The sequence below is a fragment of the Lithobates pipiens genome, unplaced genomic scaffold (assembly GCF_037356315.1).
Source record: "Lithobates pipiens isolate NorthernLeopardFrog02 unplaced genomic scaffold, aLitPip1_a1.2 Scaffold_22, whole genome shotgun sequence".
Lineage (NCBI taxonomy): Eukaryota > Metazoa > Chordata > Amphibia > Anura > Ranidae > Lithobates > Lithobates pipiens.
The window spans coordinates 33361384-33385511 of record NW_027507784.1 but is presented as its reverse complement, the minus strand read 5'-3'; the positions used below and the strand labels follow the sequence as shown (position 1 = coordinate 33385511).

General features: G+C 45.0%; 1 protein-coding gene across 25 annotated transcripts in view; it reads left to right on the top strand.

The window, feature by feature from the left end:
- The first annotated feature begins 3731 nt into the window (after nt 1–3731).
- LOC143923526 (uncharacterized) overlaps nt 3732–24128 on the top strand; it is a 213321-nt gene continuing 192924 nt past the window's right edge. For 24 of the 25 annotated variants that reach the window (XM_077447270.1, XM_077447271.1, XM_077447263.1 and 21 more), the window contains exons 1-2: nt 3732–3759; nt 15925–16052. In XM_077447270.1, the coding sequence (XP_077303396.1) occupies nt 16047–16052 (6 nt within the window). In that variant the 5' untranslated portion in view covers nt 3732–3759; nt 15925–16046. Of the gene's footprint in view, nt 3760–4404; nt 4656–15924; nt 16053–24128 lie in introns of those variants that run through there. The other variant, XM_077447255.1, reaches the window with a different exon arrangement.

The window sequence follows — 24128 nt, the reverse complement described above, 5'->3', positions numbered from 1 at the left end:
TGCAGATCGAGAGGATGAGGAGGGTGCAGAAGAGTAAGGCTGAGCGAGCCACTCAACCAAGTCTGGTGCGTCCTTTAAAGTAATTGAACGCACCTTCTGCAACTTCCCAGTTTGGCCCAAGCCTGTTGCTCCTGCCCTACCCCTACCACCCCTGCGGAAGGGCCTGCCTCTTCCTCTGCCTGTCATTTTTTAAATGACCCTGTGACAAAACTCTCAGTCCCTATACCAATGAAGGACTGCTGCAGTATAGGGCAGTGGTCAGCAGTAGTGCACCTCAACCCTATGTATTGTGGACCGATACCAGTCCTTATAGAATGGCAGACTGTACCTCACTCAACCCTATGTACTGTAGTACCCTATACCTTACCAGTCCTTATAAGGACCTTTGTGGACCAAGTAGGTTGTGTGTGAGTGATTAGCAGACTGTACGTCAGTCCCTATACCGATGAAGGACTGCTGCAGTATAGGGCAGCGGTCAGCAGTAGTGCACCTTAACCCTATGTATTGTGGACCTATACCAGTCCTTATAGAATGGCAGACTGTACCTCACTCAACCCTATGTACTGTAGTACCCTATACCTTACCAGTCCTTATAAGGACCTTTGTGGACCAAGTAGGTTGTGTGTGAGTGATTAGCAGACTGTACGTCAGTCCCTATACCGATGAAGGACTGCTGCATTATAGGGCAGCGGTCAGCAGTAGTGCACCTCAACCCTATGTACTGTGGACCTATACCAGTCCTTATGGAATGGCAGACTGTACCTCACTCAACCCTATGTACTGTAGCACCCTAGACAGACCAAGTTACCAGTCCTTATAAGGAGCTTTGTGGAACAAGTGGGTTGTGAATGATTAGCAGACTGCAGAAGAAGGGCAGCAGTCAAGTATAATATTCTTTCTATATTTGGAAGAAAGAATATTATACGTGTACAAGCCTATTACCATACCACTGATAACAGTCCTGAAAAGAACCTTTGTGGAACTAATAGTAACAGCTACTGGTTAAACTGACCCTCACTGCCTCACACACTGCTTCCTGCCTGTCCCTATATAAACTGACAAAACAGAGGCTACTGGAACAATAATTTAAATAGCACTTTTGTGGACCTGATAGTAACAGCTAATGATTAAACTGACTGTCCCTACAGCAGACACACCGCCCTGTCCCTTTCTCTAAACTGACAAAATACACTCAGGCTGCAGCAACAATCACTAGCACAGCATTGCCTTTCCTGAACTACACCTAACACCTATACCAGTCCTGAAAAGAACTTTTGTGTACCAAATAGCTAGTGATTTGGGTCACTGCAATCTCTCCCTGCTCCACACAGCAACCTCTCCCTATAGTGACAGAAGAAAGAATGTAAAATGGCCGCCGGATCGGGTGTATTTATAAGTTAGGGGGAATGTCCAAGTGTCCATGTGCTGTAATGTCTCAATTGGCTGTCCTGTACCCCATGATGGATGTGTCATCATAGGTCAAAGTTCTTTTACACAGTAAACACGGAAGTCCGCCGGGCGAACGGCGCCAATAGTCCGCCGAATGAGCGGACCGCGAACAGACGAAACTCGCCGCAAAACGACCGCCAGGCGAACCGTTCGGCCATCACTATGTGTGAATACTCAATACTCAGACTAGACTAATTTAAACAACAGACAGGTGGCTGGAGTTCATGACATTAACATCTAACAGTTTGTGTCCCAACACACATTATATATACATATATACAGCATTGAATCTGACTAGCACAGATTATAGTGGGGTTCTCATTCACCCTGTGCCCCTTAAAATCCAGGGCCCATAATCCGTCGGCAAGAGGCTCGCATTCAGTCCTCTCAAAAAGCCTGTGTCCCGGCTAGGTCTGTCACTTGTATTATAGCAGAAAGTAAAAAATATTGTTTTTTTTTAATTTGTCTGCCTTTTTTTTGTTAATAGTGCAAAAAAAAACAAAAAAAAAAAACTGGTGATCAAATACCACCAAAAGAAACTATTTGTGGAAAGATAATTGTATAAATTTCATTTGGGTACAGTTTTGCATGACTGTGCAATTGTCAGTTAAAGTAGCACAGTGCTGTATTACAAAAAATTGCCAGGTCACGGGGGGGGGGGGGGGGGGGGTGCTTCTGGGGGTCCTCTGTTTTGTGCACCCCCAAACTTCTATAATTGAAATTTTATGAGGTTTTTGATTGTTTTGTATAGTATATTATTTCTTTAGTGTCCGATTTGTCTGTCGCAATGTCACAGTCCCGCTAAAAATAGCTGATCACTGTCATTACTAGTGAAACATTAGTCCAGAAATCTATCCCATAGTTTGTAGATGCGATAGCTTTTGAGCAAACCAATCAATATACACTTATTGGGGTTTTTTTTTTTTACCAAAAACAAGTAGCAGAATACATATTGGCCTAAATTGATGAAGAAATTAGATTTTTTACATTTTTTTATTGGATGTGTATTATAGCAGAAAATAAAAAATATTGTTTTATTTTTTCAAAATTGTCAGGGGTCTCTAATCACCGCCATAAAAATATCCCATAATTTGTAGACGCTATAACATTTGTGTAAACCAATCAATATGTATTTATTGGGAGTTTTTTTTTTACCAAAACTATGTAGCAGAATATATATTGGCCTAAATTTATGAAGACATTTATTTATTTTAAATTTCTTTTATTGGATGTGCTTTATAGCAGAAAGTAAAAAATATTGTTTTTTTTTTTTCCATTCATATCGCAAAAAATAAAAAGCCCAGTGGTGATCAAATACCACCAAAAGAAAACTCTATTTGTGGGGGGGGGGGGGGGGGGGGAATGTTATTTGCGTATATTGCATGCTCGCGCAATTGTCAGTTAAAGTAACACAGCGTCGTATCCAGGGCCGTCTTTAACATTGATTGGACCCTGGGCAAAACTTTTCTTGGGCCCCCCCCATGCAGTTTCGCTCTCCACCTGAGACATACAATATATAGCAGCTAGACTCAAAATCAGTTTACTGAATCAGATCAGGCAGCTATTGCAATTGATTGCCAGAGGTTACAGTGTATCATTACCGCTCACTGACTGGTTGCTAGAGATTACAGCACACATTACGGCTCACTGATTAGTTGCTAGAGGTTATAGCACATGATTTCTACTTGTTGATTGGCTGCTAGAGATTACTGTGGATATGACTTCAGGGGGGCAAGATATACATATCAATGCCATCGGCCGCCGCTATTTACACATGAATGCCGGTAATTTACATGTAAACACAGGGTCTGCAGGTGAGTCATCTGTACACAACAAAAAGGTAGAGCTGGGCAGAATTTGTAGCAGCACTTCACACTGAGATATTGGGACACAGCACAAAACCTCAAGGGACGAGGGAATTTAAACCAGGATAGTTGGCAAGTATGAGCCAGCTGCTTTGGGCCCCACAACAATGACAGGGCCCAGGGCAGCTGCCCCTTTTGCCCTGCCTTAAAAATGGCCCTGGCCGTATCGCAAAAATGACCTGGTCATGAAGGGGGTTAAATCTTCCTGAGGGCAACTGGTTATTTACTGTGTTCACATCTGTTTTTATATTATTATCAGTGCCGCATACAGTAATACAAGGAAGTTTAGAACCCATGTTACTGGATATAGGTGATTACACAATTTTGGCTGCATTACAACAGAGTTTTAAGTCTGGAGGGGATGAACAGGAAATCGAAACTATCAACAGAATAATTAAACACTCCTTGTACGCAGCTCAGAAGCCGAGTCCGCTCTCAGAGGAAGGTGAGTACACAATCTGCTTTCCATAACTAGAATTTAAAATGTATAGAAAGCCAAAATGATTTTTCTTCAACAGAGTAGAAGGATTGAAGGTTTTACGGATTGTATCCTCACTGAGGAGACTCCCCTTCTCTTTTTGTCTTGGTGACCAGTGTGGGGGAGATACAAAATGCATGAGTTGTCTCCAGAAGAAGAGGTGAGGGGAAATCTCCAATAACAAGTGTTGTGTTCTGGTGATAACAGGGGATAACTCATGGGACTCATCTTCTCTTACTTCCTGTGGTGGGAAGGCCTAGAACAGAATATGAAGGGATACAGATAGAAATCATTCAGTGACAGGGGTCTTTGCTATTCCCTACTCCATCCAAAACTAAAAAAATAATGTTTGCTTTATAGGGATACCATCACCAGCTTAAAAAAAACTGCACCTAAAAACCGCAGAAAAACTGAAAATGCTTATGGCTGTGTTTTTTTCTGTCCATAAATATTTTTTTTTATGATTTGCCTCCAAATTTTTTACTCCAGGTAATTTTCCTGACCCCATCCCCTCCCTCTTTGCACGTCATAGCCCTCTCCTTCCCTGATAGTGTCTAATTACAGGTTGTGTTGGTTCATCTCCTCCACCCCTCCCGTCAGAGCCTTTGATGTAGCAGCTGAGGGAAGAGTTAAGGGGAATACTACTTTAGTGACAGCTCCTAGTCTGCTGGGGCTGTTGACATCCCATCAAGTGGTGCCGTTCCTTCCGAGCCCTGTGCCGTGAATGGTGGCTCCTGCATGCTCCGGCTGACGTCATCTTGGCTCCGGTAAATCACAGCACCAGAGCCCACGAACTCGGAAGAAACTCCAGGGAAAATGTTAGCCGCCTCAGCGGTATCCCGCTGGAACAGTTTCGTTCTAAGGTAAGTATTTAATAATGAGCTAGTATGCGATGCAGGGTTTGTTTTTTTGTTCCTTTTTTTTTCAGAGTTTACAACCTCTTTAAAGCATATTATTATCTATTACAAGATGGTCTGTATCTTGCCAACAAAATAAGTATACAATAGATACAATCAGGGGCATAACTATAGGGGGTGCAGCAGTCGCGACCGCAACTGGGCCCTGTGATGCAGGGGGCCCATGCAGCCCCCTCTACATATGGCTGGCAGCAGCATAGGCAGCTAGGGATACCAGTGCACCATGCATACGGGTGGCTGGAGGTGGAGGGTGACTAGCAGAGCTCCGTGCTCGACTATCGCACTGGCTGCTCTTTAGTTATGCATTCCCCGCATGATCTGTGTCCTCGGCCGGCTCCTCAGAGTACCCCTCTCCTGCTCCATGCATTGCCGCTCAGTCCAATGTCTGTTCTCCCCAGCCAGAGTCCCGCCACCCTCCTGAGTCCGGGCCACACTGCACTGCATAATTCTCCAAACTTTAAGCACACAGATGCAGTGCAGCCCTATGAGAGCCGGCTCCCCGGAGGACACTGCAGGCTTGTCTGCCAGCCCCCCTCCTCCCCCGTCATACACAGATGATGAAAGGTCTTTCTGGGAGATATGCTGATCGCCCGTCCAGCACACTGGATGGAGCCCAGGCCAACATGGATGAGTGAGCGGCCTGCAGCTTGGTCATGGTGAGTCAGAGGACCCCATCCGCCACACACCATTACATACCCCCTCCATCTCCCCCTGGGGACAGGGACTCCTTCTCACGTGGGGACAGGGACCCCCACCTCCCCTGGGGACAAGGACCCCTTCTCACCTGGGGGCATTCACTTCATCTGCCCTGGAGAAAAGGACCTCATTTCTTCTGGGGATGGGGACCCCATCCTGCCTAGGGACAGTCCCCCAATGGGGCACCTAAAAATTAAAAAAAATAAAATAAAAAAAAAACTACTGATACCAGTGGTGGAACTACAGTGCTCAAATAGGTCATACCTGTGACCACACCCTGGAGTTCCACCGCCAGACTCAGAGGGAAGTGCCCTGGCTGGGGTTCAGGGAGGCCCTTCATGGTTTCTTGCATCGGGGCCCTGAAGGTTCTAGTTACGCCACTGGATACAATGAACTATAGAACTAGATGGGGAAGCTTATTACATTTCTGGGAGACTAATCAGTGGCATTTAGAACCTCTTCCCAGGACCTATAATCAATTTCCAGCCTGTCACACAATCTTTCTATAATAAACTTAAGCTCATTCCATGGCATCCTGGAAGGCTGCATATAATTTCAAAATTGCTGTGGGAGAAGTTCTAATCATAGCAACCAAATGTTTATCTGCAAGCAGAGGTCATTTGAGACCAAATTTCTCAGCGACCTAAACTGAAGGTATCAGAAAAGCATAACCCGTGGCAAATTAAATTCCTCTTTTATTTTAGATCCAAACAAAGGTAAAAGGATTTAAGTTGCCCACCAGTTAAGATTTCATCCAAACGCCTGGGCGCCATGGTGTAAGCTGCCTGTCTTCCACGTTTCAGTCCATTATAGTGTGGGCTTCTAGCTCCATGTCACTGTTTTTCGTGGGTTTGCACTTCTGTCCCACATGTTTCTATATTTGATATGTTCTTGCTGATTTGCAAACTTGCTGTACACTTACCGTATGCCTGCTATCATTGCAGAATGTGCTTTCTACTATTTTCTCTTATTTGATAAAAAATTTACAAAAAAAAAAAGATCTCAGATAAACGTAGCTTGAGTCAACATCAGGTTGTAAGACTGTAGGCCTGGGTAACCCACAATTAATAAAAGCAAGAGGGTCTAGGGGAAAAGTACTACTGTGAGGGCCATAAGGTGCATGATCCAGGTGGCTTCGACAGTGCACCAGTGAAAAACAAGAGAAGTCCGAGAAGCCTGGGCAAATAAGTTCGGGCCGAACTTTCGCTGCTTGAACTTTCGACGAACAACCAAACTAATGGGTCGCCCCCTGAACCGACCAGAATGCATTGCGGCACTGAACAGTGCATTGCAAGCCCTGATTGGCTGAAGCAGTGAAAGCTTCAGCCAATCAGGGCACAGAGCACTGTCAGAGTCATGATTGGACACTGTCATCATGACTTTATCCAATCATGGCTCATTCCCGCCCCACAGTATAAAAGTATTCTTTCAATGGCAGCTTTTTTCAGTGTGATTTCGGTGTGGAGAGAGATAGAACAGGGCTCTTTTCAGTGCTATTAGTTAGTGTGCTATACTGTGCTATTTTGCTTCAATTGTCAGTGTAGAATATTAGTTTAGTGTCAGTCTAGGGATAGTGTGAGTGTAGTGAGGAGGACCATCATTCAGCTTTGCATTGTGTGCAGCTAGAATAGGGATAGCTCAGATAGTTTCACTGTAGTGTAGTGAGACCGTGTCATTTATACATACATTAGTGTAGAGTAGGAACAGCTCATATAGTTTCAGTGTAGTGTAGTGAGACCATGTCAGTAATCTTATAATTAATGTACAGCGTAGGGACAGTTCAAATAGCGTCATTGTAGTGACGGTTGAACACCTTCTATTTGATTGCGTTACTGCCAGTTTAACGTCATTTACTTCTGTGTGCGTTACTGCCAGTTCAATGGCATATAGTTCTGTGTGCGTTACTGCCAGTTTAACGCAAAATAGTTTTGTGCGTTACTGACAGTTTTTAAGCCATATAGTTTTGTGTGCGCTATTGCCAGTTTAACACCATATGTTTTTGTGTGTGTTACTGCCAGTTTAACGCCATATAGTTCTGTGTGCGTTACTGCCAGTTTAACACCATATAGTTCTATGTGGGTTACTGCCAGTTTAACGCTATATAGTTCTGTGTGCGTTACTGCCAGTTTAACGCCATTTACTTTTGTGTGCGTTACTGTCAGTTTAACGCCATATAGTTCTGTGCGTCACTTTACTTTTGGCACATTATATTGCCGTACATTATAGTGTATCTGTGGAGTGTTTCTGTGAAGTGTGAGTACTCAAATTAAAGTGCACCAGGCACCTCTTTACATTGATTAACTGCTTGCCGCTTGCCCACTGTCAAATAACGGCAGGGCGGTGCGGCTCTCGTTCTGGGACGACATCATATGAAGGTGTCCCAGAACAGCCACCCTCGCGTGCCCGCGGGGGCGTGCAGCATGGCAATCGCAGCCCGCCATATTGATAGGACATGGAGCGACACAATCTCTGTAAAGAGCCGCGTCCGCGGCTCTTTAACCATGTGATCCGTTGTGTCCAATCACAGCCGGTCACATGTAAATACAGAGATCAGGTAATCGGCTCTCCTCGCATGACATTAACAGAGTGTGTGGTGAGGAGAGCCGATCAGTGGCATCTCCACGCAGGGGGACATCTAGGAATGTAATGAGGGCACTGATCATCAGTGCCCCAATTACAATAAAGCAATACAGTGTCACCAATCAATGCCCACCAATGCCAGCAATAAGTACCCACCAGTGTCCACCACTGACCTCAAGTGCCACCAATCAGTGCCCATTAGTGATGCCAGTCAGTGCTGGCAATCAGTGCCACCTATCATTGCTGCCCATCAATGCCCATCACTGCTGTCGATCAATCCCCATCAATGTCCCCCATCAATGCCGCTCATCAGTGCCCATCTGTACTGCGTATCCGTTCTGCCTATCAGTGCCACCAGTGCTGCCTATCAGTGCCCACCAGTACCGCCTAACAGTGCTCAGTGCCACATATCAGTGCCACCTATCAGTGCCCATAAGTGCGGCATATTAGTGCCTCCTCATCAGTGCCACCTCATCAGTGCCCATAAGTGCTGCCTCATCAGTGCCCATGAGTGCCACCTCATCAATGCCCACCAGTTCAGCCTATCAGTGCCAATCAGTGCCGCCTCATCAACGCACGTCAGTGAAGGCAAAAAATTACTTAGTTACTGTGACCGAACCTATCCCCCACACTCTGCTTGAGTGCTTCCATCAGTATACCGCTTCCTAAGTCCTGGAACACGAGTCCAATCGATCTGGCTATAGGAACCCTCAAGAACTAGACAACACCAGTCTTGGAGTACATCAGGAATAGCCTTTTATTTGAGATCTCCCACAGATATATACAGCAAGATGACTAAAACCTAACCTAATTAGCATGAGCTAATTATTTAATCATTGACCCAGACTAGTTGACTGAGAGATAAGACTTTTCAGGGTACGTCTTCTAGCTCACCGACTGACTATTCAATACATATTACCATATTACCATAAACATGAACACAGGGTTAATTAGCACAACAGCATTGTGTGTAATATTCTTACAAGCCAGACTAGACTCATTTACACAACAGACAGGTGGCTGGAGTTGATGACATTAGCATCTAACAGTTTGTGTCCCAACAGTGTCATTCAGTCTATTGCTAATATGGCATATACATATCCAGAGTCTGTGTGTCTTGGGGGGGGACATGGACCTGAATCCAAGTAACACCTCAGTGGTCCCCAGGCATACAGCTCACAAAGAGCACCGTTCCCCCAAATGCCAAGGCTCATAATCGCAACGCAAGAGGCTGCCATTCGGTCCCCTCCAACAGGTCTGTCACATTTCTCCCCTTTTGGCAGGAGACTAACACAGGAGGAGACCCCAGATGGGTTGACTCCGAAGTTAGTCAGTGGTTCCAGTCCCCCAATGCCGGTATCCACACAGTACCCAAAACAAATTGTTTCAAACAAAGTATTCCTCACCCAGCCAACCTCTGCCTCTCTCAGAGAACATATCTGCTGCTGGGGAGAGGCCTGGATTGGCCCTTCTCCCTGGAGTCTTTTCAGCCGCTGGAGAGAAAACATTTTTTTTCAAAATTGTTGGTCTTTTTTTTTTTTTGTAAAAAATGAAAAACCCAGCAGTGATTAAATACCACCAAAAGAAAGCTCTATTTGTGTGAAGAAAATGATAAAAAAAATTTGTTTGGGTACAGTGTAGCATGACCGTACAATTGTCATTCAAAGTGCCACAATGCTGAAAGCTGAAAAATGGCTTGTGCAGGAAGTACCCGGTAGGCAAGTGGTTAAAGTGCATCTACGTACAGATTTCAACTTCTCCTTTACATTTGCTTATAAGCACTGCACCCTCCCTCCCAATAATGTCTGGGAGGACAACAAGGAGAGGCAGACGTTCCCTTGGCACTGTAAGGGGGCCAGCAAAAAATGTGTCCACAGGCAAAGGTGGGCGTGGTGATTAGTCCTCAGGCAGGGTATTATTTCCTCTGTTTAGTGAGTTTGTCCATGCTACCCAGCCACAGCATACAGAGGTGGACTGGCTTACTAAACCTTCCTCATCTTCCTCATCCTCTGTCATGCAAGAAGAGACAAGTGGGCAGTCCCCTGCAGTTGCCAGAATGGATAAACCTGCCTCCCTGTCCACATCTATTCCTGCCATAGCCCCAATATCAGCCATTGAGGAGTCAGCTGAGTTATTTGACCACAGTGTCAACTACTTGCTCCTTGATGATGCCCAGCCATTACTGGATTCAGATGTTGGATCTGAGGTTGAGGATGATAGGAACATGAGTCTAGAGAGAGGGAGGAACACTGGTAGACAAATGGCATTCATGTCCCCCAAGCCGCAGCGTATTGGTAACTTGTCTCAGTGGTAATGATGAAGATGGAGGAGATGGAGATGATAATGATGATGATGATGAGGTCACTGATGTGACTTGGGTGCCAGATAGAGCAGAGGAGGAAACTGAAGGTGAGGCGACACAACTCCAAGGAAGCCGACATCAAGAAAGAGTAGAGAGCAGCCACCCTATTCCATCACATTCTGCAGTTGTTATCTCCCGACCCACTCCCCAAAGCTCAGCCGTCTGGGCCTTTTTCAGCACATCTGCAGCAGATCACACTGTTACGATCTGGAAACGTGACAAAAACACCTACCATATGCATATCATTGCAATTTTTTTTGCCTTCATCAAGAGCACCTCTATAGGGTTACAGTGGGAAGGTGCCCCCGACGCCCAAAGACCAATTTTTACGCACCTGTTACTTCTATACAAAGTCAAAGTGACACCAGAATGTATCCAAAAAATCTCTAATCTTGTTCCCAGTGCACTACATCGTGGCCTCATCATAAACACTGGCTCCCCAGCTGTTGCTGGGAAAAATAAAGGCAGCTTGCAGGGAAAATGTCATTTTTTTGGGCTTTATAAATGCAGTTATTGCTGCAGCAGATTCTAGACATGGTACAGATCTGCCACTTTACAGGTAGACTAAGGGGATCCCCCAGGCACTATATTGGAAGGATTTTTTTCATTTTTAGGCTTTCACTTAAAACAATAAATAAATCACTGCTCATTTAAAAATTAAGTTTTTCACAAACTTTTTTTTTATTGCTACATGTCCCCCAGGGCAGGACCGGGACCCCTATAACCGACTCGGGGTACATCTTGCTGCATGTATGTGTTCCTTGATGATCAGATTGAGGACGAATACTGCTGTGCAAAAAGTAAGCACATTGTTTCCTTGGAAGCCCAGGTTCTGAATCTGGGGAAAGCAACTGTCAGCACTGAGAAGAACCTCCATACTAAAGGAGAGCCAGGAGTGTACATGGCAGGTGCCGGCAGGGGCAAGCACAGAGGCGGGTGAAGACAAAGAGGGGCTGGCCCCTGCCAGAGCAGACAATCTTGGAGGTGAAGATGCTGGATGTGGAGGTCCTGGGCTGGTGTGGTTACACGTGGTCTGCAGTTGTGAGGCCAGTTGGATGTACTGCCAAATTCTCTGAAACGCCTTTGGAGGCGGCTTATGGTAGAGAAATGAACATTCAATTCAAGGGCAACAGCTCTGGTGGACACTCCTGCAGTCAGCATGCCAAATGCGTGCTCCCTCAAAACTTGCAACATCTTTGGCATTGTACTGTGTGATAAAACTGCACATTTTGGAGTGCCCTTTTATTGTGGCCAGCCTAAGGCACACCTGTGCAATAGTCAGGCTGTCTAATCAGCATCTTGATATGTCACATCTATGAGGTGGATGGATTATTTCAGCAAAGGAGAAGTTCTCACTAACACAGATTTAAGCCTCGTACACATGATCAGATTTTCCGACAGCAATTGTGTGATGACAGGCTGTTGGCGGAAAAACCGACCTTTGTATGCTCCATTGGACAATTGTTGTTGGATTTTCAACGGACAAATGTTGGATGGCAGGCTTTAAAAATTTCCACGAACAACGGTCTGTGGTCATGTGTACACAAGTCCGTCAGACAAAAATCCAAAGTACAAACACGCATGCTCTGAAGCAATGCTCATCAAACACAACAGAAGGTGCCCAAAGGGTGGCGCTAAAGAGCTGAAAAACCATGTAGTTTAGAGTTTGTTGGCTGACAATTGTGTGCCATTTGTATGCAAGACAAATTCGTAGCCAACGCCCTTTGGACAAAAGTCCTACGCTTTGTCTGTGGAAAATCCGATCCTGTGTACGAGGCTTTAGACAGATTTGTGAACAATATTTGAGAGAAATAGGCCTTTTGTGTACATAGAAAAAGTCATAGATCTTTGAGTTCAGCTCATGATAAATAGGGACAAACACAAAAGTGTTGTGTTTATAATATTGTTCAGTGTAGGTTGACAGTCACTGCTTTACAGGTTTTCCATCCTTTCAAGTAGTTCCACCATCCCTTCAAAAATATAAAATATAGCATTCTTTTTTGAGCAATAAAAACATAATTTTTATTGTAATAAAAGATTAGTCACAAAAACAGAGGGTAGTAAAATTTGATGGACAATTTCCAAAATGGTAAAACTCCTCTTGAGGCCAACACCCAACCGAGGAACCCACTTAGTAAAAAGGTCAAATATGACACCATGACACCACGGTCTAGTTCCCACAGACCTTCAGAACACTTTTAGGTATAAGGCTATGGGAGCTAGACAGTGGTGTCATTTTGGACCATTAAAACAGTGGATCATGAACCCTTGATTGAGTTTCTCAGCCTCAAGTCGATGTTTGCCATTTGGGAAACAGTGCTTTATTGTTTTTCTACTATTATATATGATAAGTAATGTTTTATTACATTATTAAAGGTCTTTTTTCTAGTGTGTGTTCTCTCTATTTTTGTAGAGATTAGACCCAAACAAAGGTTAAACATGTTACTAAAGGTGGTACTGGAAGTGGTTGCAGTGCATTTTTGTTCAGTAAAGTTGGGTGGAAAGACCTGACGTCATTGAAATGTGACTGCTTGTTTTCCATGAACTTTTTATTGAGTTAAGGTGCTGGAGAAACTTGGTTTGCCATTGAAAGTTATTATTGTTGCCTTAAAAAAAAACTATCCCTCTTTCAAATAGTAAGACCAATTATCTCCAGTATTAGTCCAGCTGCCGAAAAGTTTAATATCTTCACTTGAGGAGGAGTCAAGTGAAGATATTAAAACTTTTCGGCAGCTGGACTAAAACTGGAGATTATTGGTCTTACTATTTGAAAGAGTGATAGTCTCTGAATCTGACTCCTAGAATCGTACGGAGCGGTGACTGAAGCTGCGGAAGCTGGGCCGGTACACCTATAAGGGAGCTGACCTATACGGATACTACCCCTGCAGGGGTGTGAGTATCCGGTGAGTAGGGACCCTTGTGGGGGAGAACTTGTGTCACCTGGAGATATTATGAGCACGAAAGTCACTTTTGCTGGATTTTTTGCACACTAAGCCCTTGTACACACGGTCGGAGATTCCGACAACCAAATCCGTCAGATTCTGTCCGTCTGATTTTGTCCGACGGGTTTTGTCCGAAACTGTTGCATACACACCGTCGGACAAAGTTGTCGGGAAATTCTTTTCAAATGTTTTTATTGAGATTTTTAGCAGAGTTAGTTACAACAAGGGTTACAAAACAACAAAAAATAATATATAGTAATAAAAGTAACATAACACAGTATAATGTAGTGACAGGGTTTTCTCAGCACAATATAGCATAGAAACAAATAGTCCACAATAAAGAATAAAGTAGTATTCCCATGTATCTAATATTCATAGTCATAAAGGGACTCGAACAAGAGTAAGTCTCTTAGAATTTGTATAAGGTCCGTAACATAATTATTGTAAGATTTATAAATAGCGATATGGATAATGGCCACTTCTGGACCCCAAGACACCCCTCACAGGGATCTATCTGTGTCTTGGAGTACCTAGTCCAACATCCTAAAGGAAATTCAAACACAGTAGTTATCTTTTATGAAGGAAAATAAAGATCTATTCTTACTCCGCAGCTCAATTCAGATAAACAAACATGTGATATATTTGTCACTTTGTTATGAAATTATTTTTAAAGCCATCCAAAAAAAAATATTAAAACGCACAGGAGTTCTTTCTTCTATATGATTAAAGAATCAGCATTACCTAAATTGTGGAAGTATAATTTTTGTACCATGTACTCCAAGGTTCCCATAGTTGTTGTTCCTTAATATATAGGGATTTGTCATTAGGAAATAACAATTCGTAGGCGTGGTGGAGTTGGGTTAATTCTATAACTTCTGTCATAGTAGGAAGAGAGTCAGTTTTCCATTTTCTAGTTATGGATAGTCTCGCAGCTAAAAGTATATGTGTTACTACTTTACGATATTGTTTGGGAATCGTATGTAAATTCATATTCAGAATGGCTAGTTCTGGTGAAAGTTGAAGGACAATACCTTTTACAGAAGTGAGTAAATGGGAGATTGCCTGCCAGTAGTTATGTAAGCTTGGGCAGTCCCACATAATATGAAATAGGGTCCCCAATTGGGTACAATTTCTCCAGCAATTAGGTGACGAGTTCCCCTTGAATTTTGCTAGGATATGTGGAGTCAGGTATTGTCTTTGAACAATTTTTTGTGCCAGTTCCCATAGTGTAACACATGCAGTGGCCCTATATATGCTTCGTAGGGAAGCCATCCATTGTTTAATTGAAAAGTCTTGCCCCAAATCTTTTTCCCATTTAAGGAAGGAAGGTAGTTTGCTGGGTATGTTTTTTTCCCCTAGAATTGGGTATATTGTAGCTACTCCAAGTTGTCGGGAAATTCGATAGTTCAGAACGTGGTGATGTTATTTCGTTATGACGGGGCTACGTTCACACTAGTAGCCAATAGCTTTGGTGTAGGAATTTGATCTGAGCATGATCGGAGTATGTCCAATCGGAGCATTTTGTCGGAAAGTTTTACCAACAAGTTGGAAAATTTGGTCCGTCGGATACTCTGACGGAAACAGTCCGATGGAGACCACACACAGTCGGAATATCCGACAAAACGGTCCGATCGGACACATTCCGTCGGAATCTCCGACCGTGTGTACAAGGGCTAAGAACTACGTTTGTGGACACTAAACTTTTTTATCTTGCACATAGACTGGTTACATATATATATATATATATATATATATATATATATATATATATATATATATTTTGCCTGGGTTTTTCACCACCCTTTTTTAACCTGTTTTTTGTTTTGTTCTGTTTTGATTTTTCAGTCCTGTTTTGTTTTTCGTGTCTTGTTTTCTAGCTCGCTTTTGATTCTTTTGAGTATATTTGATGTGTTAAAGACAGGCTATATATATGTGCACATGAGTGCCAATTACTACAGTATCTGAATATATTGCACTGTATAGCACTTATATGGTACACATAAGCACATTTTTTAAGATTGAGCACTTTTTGCACTTTATAATCATAAATAAGCATTATTTATAATTGGTATTACACCATATAACACTGGAGATATAGAGTCTAAAGTCACATAGCATAGCACATGCATTCCTTGTTAATTAGCTCACACTATTGTAAACCTAAAAATCCACAGAGAAATTCACATGTATTTTCTGTGAATCAGTTCACATTATTGAAAATTTTATATTCCCAAAAATACAAAAAAATTGAATTTTTTTAGGAAAAAGTATACATATTTTGTGAAAAGGGTTTTGTTTTTTTCCCCTGTATGTTGAATATTTTTCACTTTGTGTTATAAGTATATAGCCCCATGTAGTTTAACCGGAAACACCTAGGGTTTAACAGCAAAATATAGGCCCATATGATAGGTAGCGCCACTGACCCCATTTTAGTATAGCAGAGTCAGGAAAGAGATGGGAATGATGCGGGTTTGAGCAATGAGGGTTTGAGAAGCTCTTCCCCTTTTCTATGTATTTTGTACACCTGGTGGAGTGAGCGAGCAGATTCACTACTATAGGGATAGTGCATGGACCACCTTCCAAACCGTTATTTTATCTTTATGTCTTTTCCTTGTTCCTATTGGTTGCATGACAGCAAGACTTCTGGGGAAGTGGGAAATTTTAACCGTCAATGGAATAGCAAATTACACCTCTACACTAACAGGCCAGGACAAGTGAAACTATCTGTACAGCAGAAGAGAGTCTTCCCTCATCTCAATGGAGGTAAGTACTCAATCTATTCCTCACACCTGCAATTTAAAGTGTAAGGGCAAAAAGGTAATACAGTTTACCAGTCCTTAGATGTCATGGCTGCATTTGTTTTCTTTTTTCTTTCTAAGTACATTTTCAGCGAGTAAAGAAAATAGCAGTTGATCCTGCCAGAAATGTTGTGCCTTTGTCACTTCCTGCACACTGAACTGATAGAGTAAACAATTTTAGCTTACTTCACAATTGTCTTTTGTGAATCTGTGTTCTTAGACAGGCTACATTTGCATGTACACCACTCTAGATAACAACTACATGTTATCTTGAGTAGGGATGAGCTTCGTGTTCGAGTCGAACGTACGTTCGACTCGAACATTGGCTGTTCGTCCGTTCGGCGAAATCCGAACACTTTGGTCCGTTCGCGTCAAATTCGCGTGGCGCTCACGGCCCACAATGCACTGCGATGGCGCAGTGCATTGCTGGCTCCTGATTGGCCAAGCATGCACTGTGACCCCGCATGCTTGGCCAATTGCAGCGCCAGCAGCGAGGAGAGCCATGATTGGCCACAGGCAGGATGCCTGTGGCCAATCATAGCTCAGGCTGTGTAGTGCACGCCCCACACTATATAAGGCCGCCATCGCGGCGGCCTCGTGTAGTGTGTTGGCGTCTGAAGCAGTTTTCGGCCGAATTTCTATCTTGCTGTTGTGTAGTGGTTATTGTCTGCGTGCCCTGACCGCAGTATACACCGCTATATTCACCTCACCTATATAGCTAGTGATCTATCTTTTATAATAGAGCTTGCAGTCAGTAGTGTTAGGAGCTAGTGCGTGCTGTCTGCGTGCTCTGTACCCAGTACATACCGCTATATCCACCTACATAGCTGTTCTCTATTTGAGCCCACTTGCCATCTGCAGGAGTTATTGGAAGTTGTGTGTGCCTCCAGCACAGCACAGTATACATCTGTATATACCCCTTTATTTCTGGTGTTCTATAATAAAGGCATCTGCAGGAGTTAGTGGGTGTTGTGTGCCTCCAGCACAATATAAACTACCCAACTGCTGTTTTACCCAACTCCCTTCAGGCCATTACCATGTCTGGAAGGCCAGCAAGGAGAGGCAGACAAGCGCGAGCCGATAAAAGAGGGCAAGCAGGCTCTGTGTCTAGAGACAACAGTGCTGGTCGTGGACGCGGTGCATTGTCATCAGCACGTGGCCATGGGACATGCCTGTCCTTCTTTTCGGCAGCTGGACATGTTGAACCGCAACATGCCAACAACTTGGTAGAGTGGATGACCAAGCCCTCTTCATCCTCCTCATCCTCTCTCACCCAGTCTCAGGGTAGTAGCAAAGCAGCTGCCAACGCATCGTCTTCCCTCCTCTCAATGTCATCATCAGTGACTCCTTCCCTAGACCCACCACGTCCTCCTGAGGAGTCTCCTGAACTCTTTGAGCACAGTGTTGGGTACATGCTCCAGGAGGATGCCCAGTGTTTTGTGAGCTCTGATGATGACACTCAGCTAGAGGAAGGCAGTAGCGTGAGCGCAGAGAGAGGGGATGCTCAAGAAGGACAGCAATCTGGCAGTCATGTTCCACAAACTGCAGCATACTGCCAGGTTTGCTACAGCGATGAAGAGGGAGGGGATGATGAGGGCACTGACTCCACGTGGGTGCCTGGAAGGAGGGAGGAGGAGGAGGAGGAGGAGGAGGGGGAGGAGGCACATGTCCAACGAGGCAGGATGCCCTCCGGGGGCCAGCTTAGGGGCAGCACACCGACTGAATCACACCGCAGAGCTCCGCCTGTGCAGAGCGCTGCCTCTGCGCGTTATTCTAAAAGTTCTTTGGTGTGGGCCTTTTTTGAGACGAGTGCATCAGATCGCACCGCTGCTATTTGCAACATATGTCTCAAGCGTATCTCACGTGGCCAAAACATCAGCCACTTGGGCACCACATGCTTGACCAGACATATGTTGACCTGCCATGCAGCTCGTTGGCAAGCGTACCTCAAAGACCCACACCAAAGAACAAAGCGGACCTCTCCTTGCTCCTCATCAGCTGGCATCTCCAACCCCACTAGACCTTCAGTCCTCTCTGAAACCTGCTCTGAGAGGAATGAAGGTGTAGAATTAGGTGTGTCACAGCCAAATGCTTCCGGGAACTCTGCTAGCGGTACACCCACGTCCGATTATAGCAGGCAAATGTCCCTGCCCCAGCTGCTGGACCGGCGGAAGAAGTTTACTCCCAGCCATCCACATGCCCAGCGGTTGAATGCTAGCTTGGCTAAATTGCTAGCACTTCAACTGCTGCCTTTTCAGTTGGTAGACTCGGCCCCCTTCCGTGAGTTTGTACAATGTGCGGTTCCTCAGTGGCAGGTCCCTTTCTCATGGAAGGCGATTCCGGCTCTCTACAGGCATGTGGAAGGCAATGTCCTTGCCTCGCTGGACAGGGCGGTCAGCGGTAAGGTGCATATTACCGCTGACTCATGGTCCAGCAGGCATGGACAGGGACGTTATCTGTCTTTCACGGCCCATTGGGTCACTCTTCTGGCTGCTGGGAAGGATGCAGGACAAGGTGCAGTAGTGTTGGAGGTTGTTCCGCCACCACGCCTCCAAAATGCTACTATTGGTTGTGACACACCTCTCTCCTCCACCCCCTCCTCTTCTTCTTCCTCCATGGCCTCTTCCAGTGCTCTGTCCTCAGAACCAGCGGTGCTCCGTAGGCGTTCCAGGGGCTACGCAAGTACGCAGGCAAAACGATGCCATGCCGTGCTTGCACTGGTTTGTTTGGGGGACAGGAGCCACACTGGGGGGGATGTTTTGTCAGCTCTGCAGGGGCAGGCCGAGAGGTGGTTGACGCCACGCCAGCTTAAGCCAGGAATGGTGGTTTGCGACAATGGCACCAACCTCCTCTCCGCCCTCCGACAGGGACAACTGACCCATGTGCCCTGTGTAGCTCACGTCCTTAACCTGGTGGTGCAGCGGTTCTTGGGCAGGTACCCCGGCTTACAGGATGTCCTGAAGCAGGCCAAGAAAGTCTGTGTGCATTTCCGCCGATCATTTAATGCCTGTGTCCGGCTGGCTGAGCTCCAAAAGGAGTTGAACCTGCCCAAGAACCGCCTTATATGTGACATGCCCACCAGATGGAACTCAACATTGGCCATGCTGCAGCGGCTGCACACGCAGCAGAGGGCCATCAATGAGTACCTGTGCGACTACGGCACCAGGACAGGGTCAGGGGAGCTCGGTTTTTTCTCACCACGCCAGTGGGGCATGATCAGGGATGCATGCACTGTCCTGTCACCGTTTGAGGAGGCCACAAGGATGGTGAGCAGTGACAGTGCATGCATCAGTGACACTGTACCTCTTGTCCACCTCTTGGAGCATACGCTGCGTGGAATAATGGACAGGGCACTTGAGGCAGAACAGAGGCAGGAAGAGGAGGACTTCCTTGCCTCTCAAGGCCCCCTTTATCCAGACAGTGTTCCTGCTGTGCCACCCATCACACAGGAAGAGGATGAGGAGGAGGAAGAGGAGGAGGAGGATGATTGTGTCAGCATGGAGGTGGAGGCTGGCACTCAGCATCAGCAGCAGCAGCAGTCTTGTAGGGATGATTTACAGTCCCAAGAAACACGTGGACTTGTACGTGGCTGGGAGGAGGTAGCTGCAGATCATGTTGCCCTTAGTGACCCAGAGGACTCCGGACCGAATGCCTCAGCTAACCTACGCTGCATGGCCTCCCTGATCCTGCAAAGCCTGCGGAAGGATCCTCATATTCTTCGGATCAAGGAGAGGGACCATTACTGGCTGGCCACTCTCCTTGATCCACGGTACAAGGGTAAGGTTGCCGACCTTATCTTGCCATCGCAGAGGGAGCAGAGGATGAGACATCTCCGGGAGGCCTTGCAGAAAGCTCTGTGCAACGCGTTCCCAGAGACTGGGAGGTTACAAACTCCTGGTCCTGGACAACGTGTTGCTGAGGCATCGGTCAGAAGGAGCGGTGGAGAAGGTGGCCGTCTGACTGATGCTTTCAGACAATTTTTTAGTCCGCAGCCCCAAGGTATGATCGGTTCCAGCACCCATCGCCAGGGTCTGATATACATGGTGCAGGAATACCTAGGGGCAAGGTCAGACTTGGACACCTTTCCCACAGAAAATCCTCTGGCTTACTGGGTCTTGAGGATGGATCACTGGTCAGAGCTTGCACAGTATGCAATTGAGCTACTGGCCTGTCCTGCATCCAGCGTTCTTTCGGAACGCACCTTCAGTGCTGCTGGTGGCTTTGTTACCGATCACAGGCTGCGCCTGTCCACCGAATCAGTTGATCGACTGACCTTCATCAAGATGAATCAGTCTTGGATCACCCACAGCTACCAAGCATCTGAAGCTGATGTAACCGAATAATTTGTTATGAAATACCACATCCCTTCAAGACTGCCTATGCTGATGCTGAGTGACTGTCCTGTTATGTTGATTGTCTATCCTCTTCCTCCTCCGCTGATATGTTGGAAGAACATTTCTGGTTCTGGTTGATGCCATCAGCCCAATTTTTTTGCCCCTGTTTAACAGGGGCGTTTAATTACAATTTTTGATGCAATGCTTTGCAGCAGGGCTAATTCCTGCAATAAAACTAGAGTATATGGCAGAGGTTGCAGTGTGGTGGCACCAGCACCAGTGCCTAAGGCCCAATTTTTCTGCCCCTGTTTAACAGGGGCGTTTAAGTACAATTTTTGATGCAATGCTTTGCAGCAGGGCTAATTCCTGCAATAAAACTAGAGTATATGGCAGAGGTTGCAGTGTGGTGGCACCAGCACCAGTGCCTAAGGCCCAATTTTTCTGCCCCTGTTTAACAGGGACATGTAATTACAATTCTTGATATAATATTTCACAGGAGGGCCCCTTCCTGTGCCCACCCAGAGTAACGGTGAGGACTTATAGTGTTGTGGCACCAGCACCACAACCACCAAACGTCAATTTTTCTACCACTGTTCAACAATGGCATGTAATTACAATTCTTGATATAATCGTTCACAGCAGGGCGCTCCAGCGCCCACCAAGAGTCACTTTGAGGGCTTACAATGTTGTGGCAAAACCAACACCTTGTTCCGCCATTTCTGCAGAGCATATAGGGCAGGCCCCTACTTTCAAACATCCAATTTACAAACATCTCCTACTTGCAAACGGAAGGAGACAACAGCAAGTGAGATGAAAAAAGATGGAGGACAAAACAAATTATACAGGGGTGATAACCCTTCCCTATGTTTTCCAAAAAGCTTAAAAATAGTTTTTTTGACTGGAGCTACACTTTAAAAATTTACCAGTTGAAAATTACAAACAGATTCAACTTAACACAACAAACCTACACAGTCCCTGTCTTGTTTGTACCGCCTGTATACTGCTGTTCTGAGTATATAGGGCCTGGGGGCCACACGCATTTCCTTTTTTTAATATGGGTACGGGGTTCCCCTTAATATGTGTACAAGACCTAAAGGGGCTGGTAATGGGCAGGTAGGGCTACCCATGCCATTTTTCTCAATGATTTTCAACCCTATTGCAGGAACCAGATATAACATTAAAACCGCAAGCAGTTTTAAATGGTGTTATTTCCGTTTAATGTCATTTTGTGCAGGGACTGTTCTAAACACGGGAAACACGTGGCACTTCACAGGAATCCTACAGACACCCCCCAGGCACCATATTTAAAGGAATATTTCACTTTTTTTTTTCACTTTAATCGTCATTAAAATCAGTGCTCCCGCCAAAACGGCCATTTTTAAAATTATTTTAGGCATTGACCCATGTCCCCTGGGGCAGGAGCCAGGTCCCCAAACCCTTTTTAGGACAGTATCTTGCATATTAGCCGTTAAAATTAGCACTTTTCATTTCGAACGTTCGAGTCCTATAGACTTCAATGGGGTTCTAACGTTCGTTCGAAATTTGCGGTCCGTTCGAAAGTTCTGGTGCAAACCGAACCGGGGGGTGTTCGGCTCATCCCTAATCTTGAGCCTCTATATTTGAAATAACTGAAATCCAATGATTACATGATGAGGTGGCTGCATTCGATCTTTTTATTTTTTTAGGATTTTTTCCTTTTTTTTTTTTTTTCACCTGGTTGTCTTGTGAATAATATCCTTCCTGTCTCAAGATGACAACCCGCACTCACTGTCCTATATCTATGGAGGGAACCATGGTTGCCACCCAGGCTGGAGTTCAGACATGTCTTAGTCAGGGAGGACATTGCATACTTACTTTAGGAAAAGACTTGCTTTAAAGCGGCCTTCCACCCAAAAATGGAACTTCCTCTTTTTTCGGAATCCTTCCCTCCTCCGGTGTCACATTTTACACCTTTCAGGGGGAAAGGGTGAGCATACACCTGTATAATCCAGGTATTTGCTCCCACTGCCTGGCATAGCTAGCCACAGTATCCGTGGATATCTACTCTATATTCGGCACCTCCTCCGTCTCCCACGCTGTCTTCTGGTATACACACGGGTTCCAGAAGACATCAGGGAACAGTGGGATCGCGCAGCGCGACTGGCACATGCACAGTAGGGAACCAGGCTGTGAAGCCGCAAGGCTTCACTTCCAGATTCCCTTACCGAAGATGGCGGTGCCTCCACATGAGAGCTGAGGGACAGATTGGCTTTGGGTGCCGACATCGCGGGCGCCCTGGATAGGTAAGTGTCCATATTTTCAAAAGTAGGCAGCTGCAGTATTTGTAAAAACAGACACTGGGAATTACAGTCAACATACATAACAGTATGCTACTGTGCTGTATCCATACATAGGTAGCACTTCCTTGGGAACTGCTGATAAGGGATGGGTTCTCTAGTAACTAGCCCAGGACTAGACCTCTGTGTCAGCAATTATGCCGCGTACACACGCTCAGACATTACGACAACAAAATCCTGGATTTTTTTCCAACAGATGTTGGCTCAAACTTGTCTTGCATACACGGTCGCACAAATGTTGTCGGAAATTCCAAACGTCAAGAACGTGGCGACGTATAACACGTACGACGAGCCGAGAAAAATTAAGTTCAATAGCCAGTGTGGCTCTTCTGCTTGATTCAGAGCATGTGTGGAATTTTGTGCGTCAGAATTGTCTACACATGCTCAGAATTTCTGACAACGGATTTTGTTGTCGGAAATTCCGACCACAAATGTCCGATGGAGACTACACATGGTCGGAATTTCCGACAACAAACTCCCATCGAACATTTGTTGTCGGAAATTCCAAGCGTGTGTACGAGGCATAAGGCTTCAATCACTTTAATCTTTTTAGTTTATTGCTACAGGAGAGAGGGTTTGGGGGTGCACAAAAACAGAGGACCTCCAGAACCCCCCCCCCGTGACCTGACAATTTTTTGTAATACAGCACTGTGTTACTTTAACTGACAATTGCACAGTCATGCAAAACTGTACCCAAATTAAATTTATACAATTTTCTTTCCACAAATAGTTTCTTTTGGTGGTATTCGATCACCAGTTTTTTTTTTTTTTTTGCACTATTAACAAAAAAAAGACAGGCAAATAAAAAAATAAAAAAAAACAATATTTTTTACTTTCTGCTATAATACATGTGACAGACCTAGCCAGGACACAGGCTTTTTGAGAGGACTGAATACAAGCCTCTTGCCGACGGATTATGGGCCCTGGATTTTAAGGGGCACATGGTGAATGAGAACCCCACTATAATCTGTGCTAGTCAGATTCAATTCTGTATATATGTATATATATATATATATATATATATATATATATATATATATATATATATATATATATATATATATATATATATATATAATGTGTGTTGCCTCATGCTGTTGGGACACACAATGTCAGATGAATGAATGAATGAAATACTTATATAGCGCACAATGCAAACTGAATCGCCTCTAGGCGCTGTGGCGAGCTTTGACTATCCGCTAAAAGAGGAAGGTCTTAAGTTTTTTCCTAAAAGCCAGGTGATTTTCTTCCAGACAGATGTTGATTGGTAGAGCATTCCATAGCCGGGGCCCTTGGACAGCGAATCTCCGATCCCCCTTGGATTTATACCGGGCTTTGGGCACGAGGAGGAGGTTTTTGTTAGCTGATCGA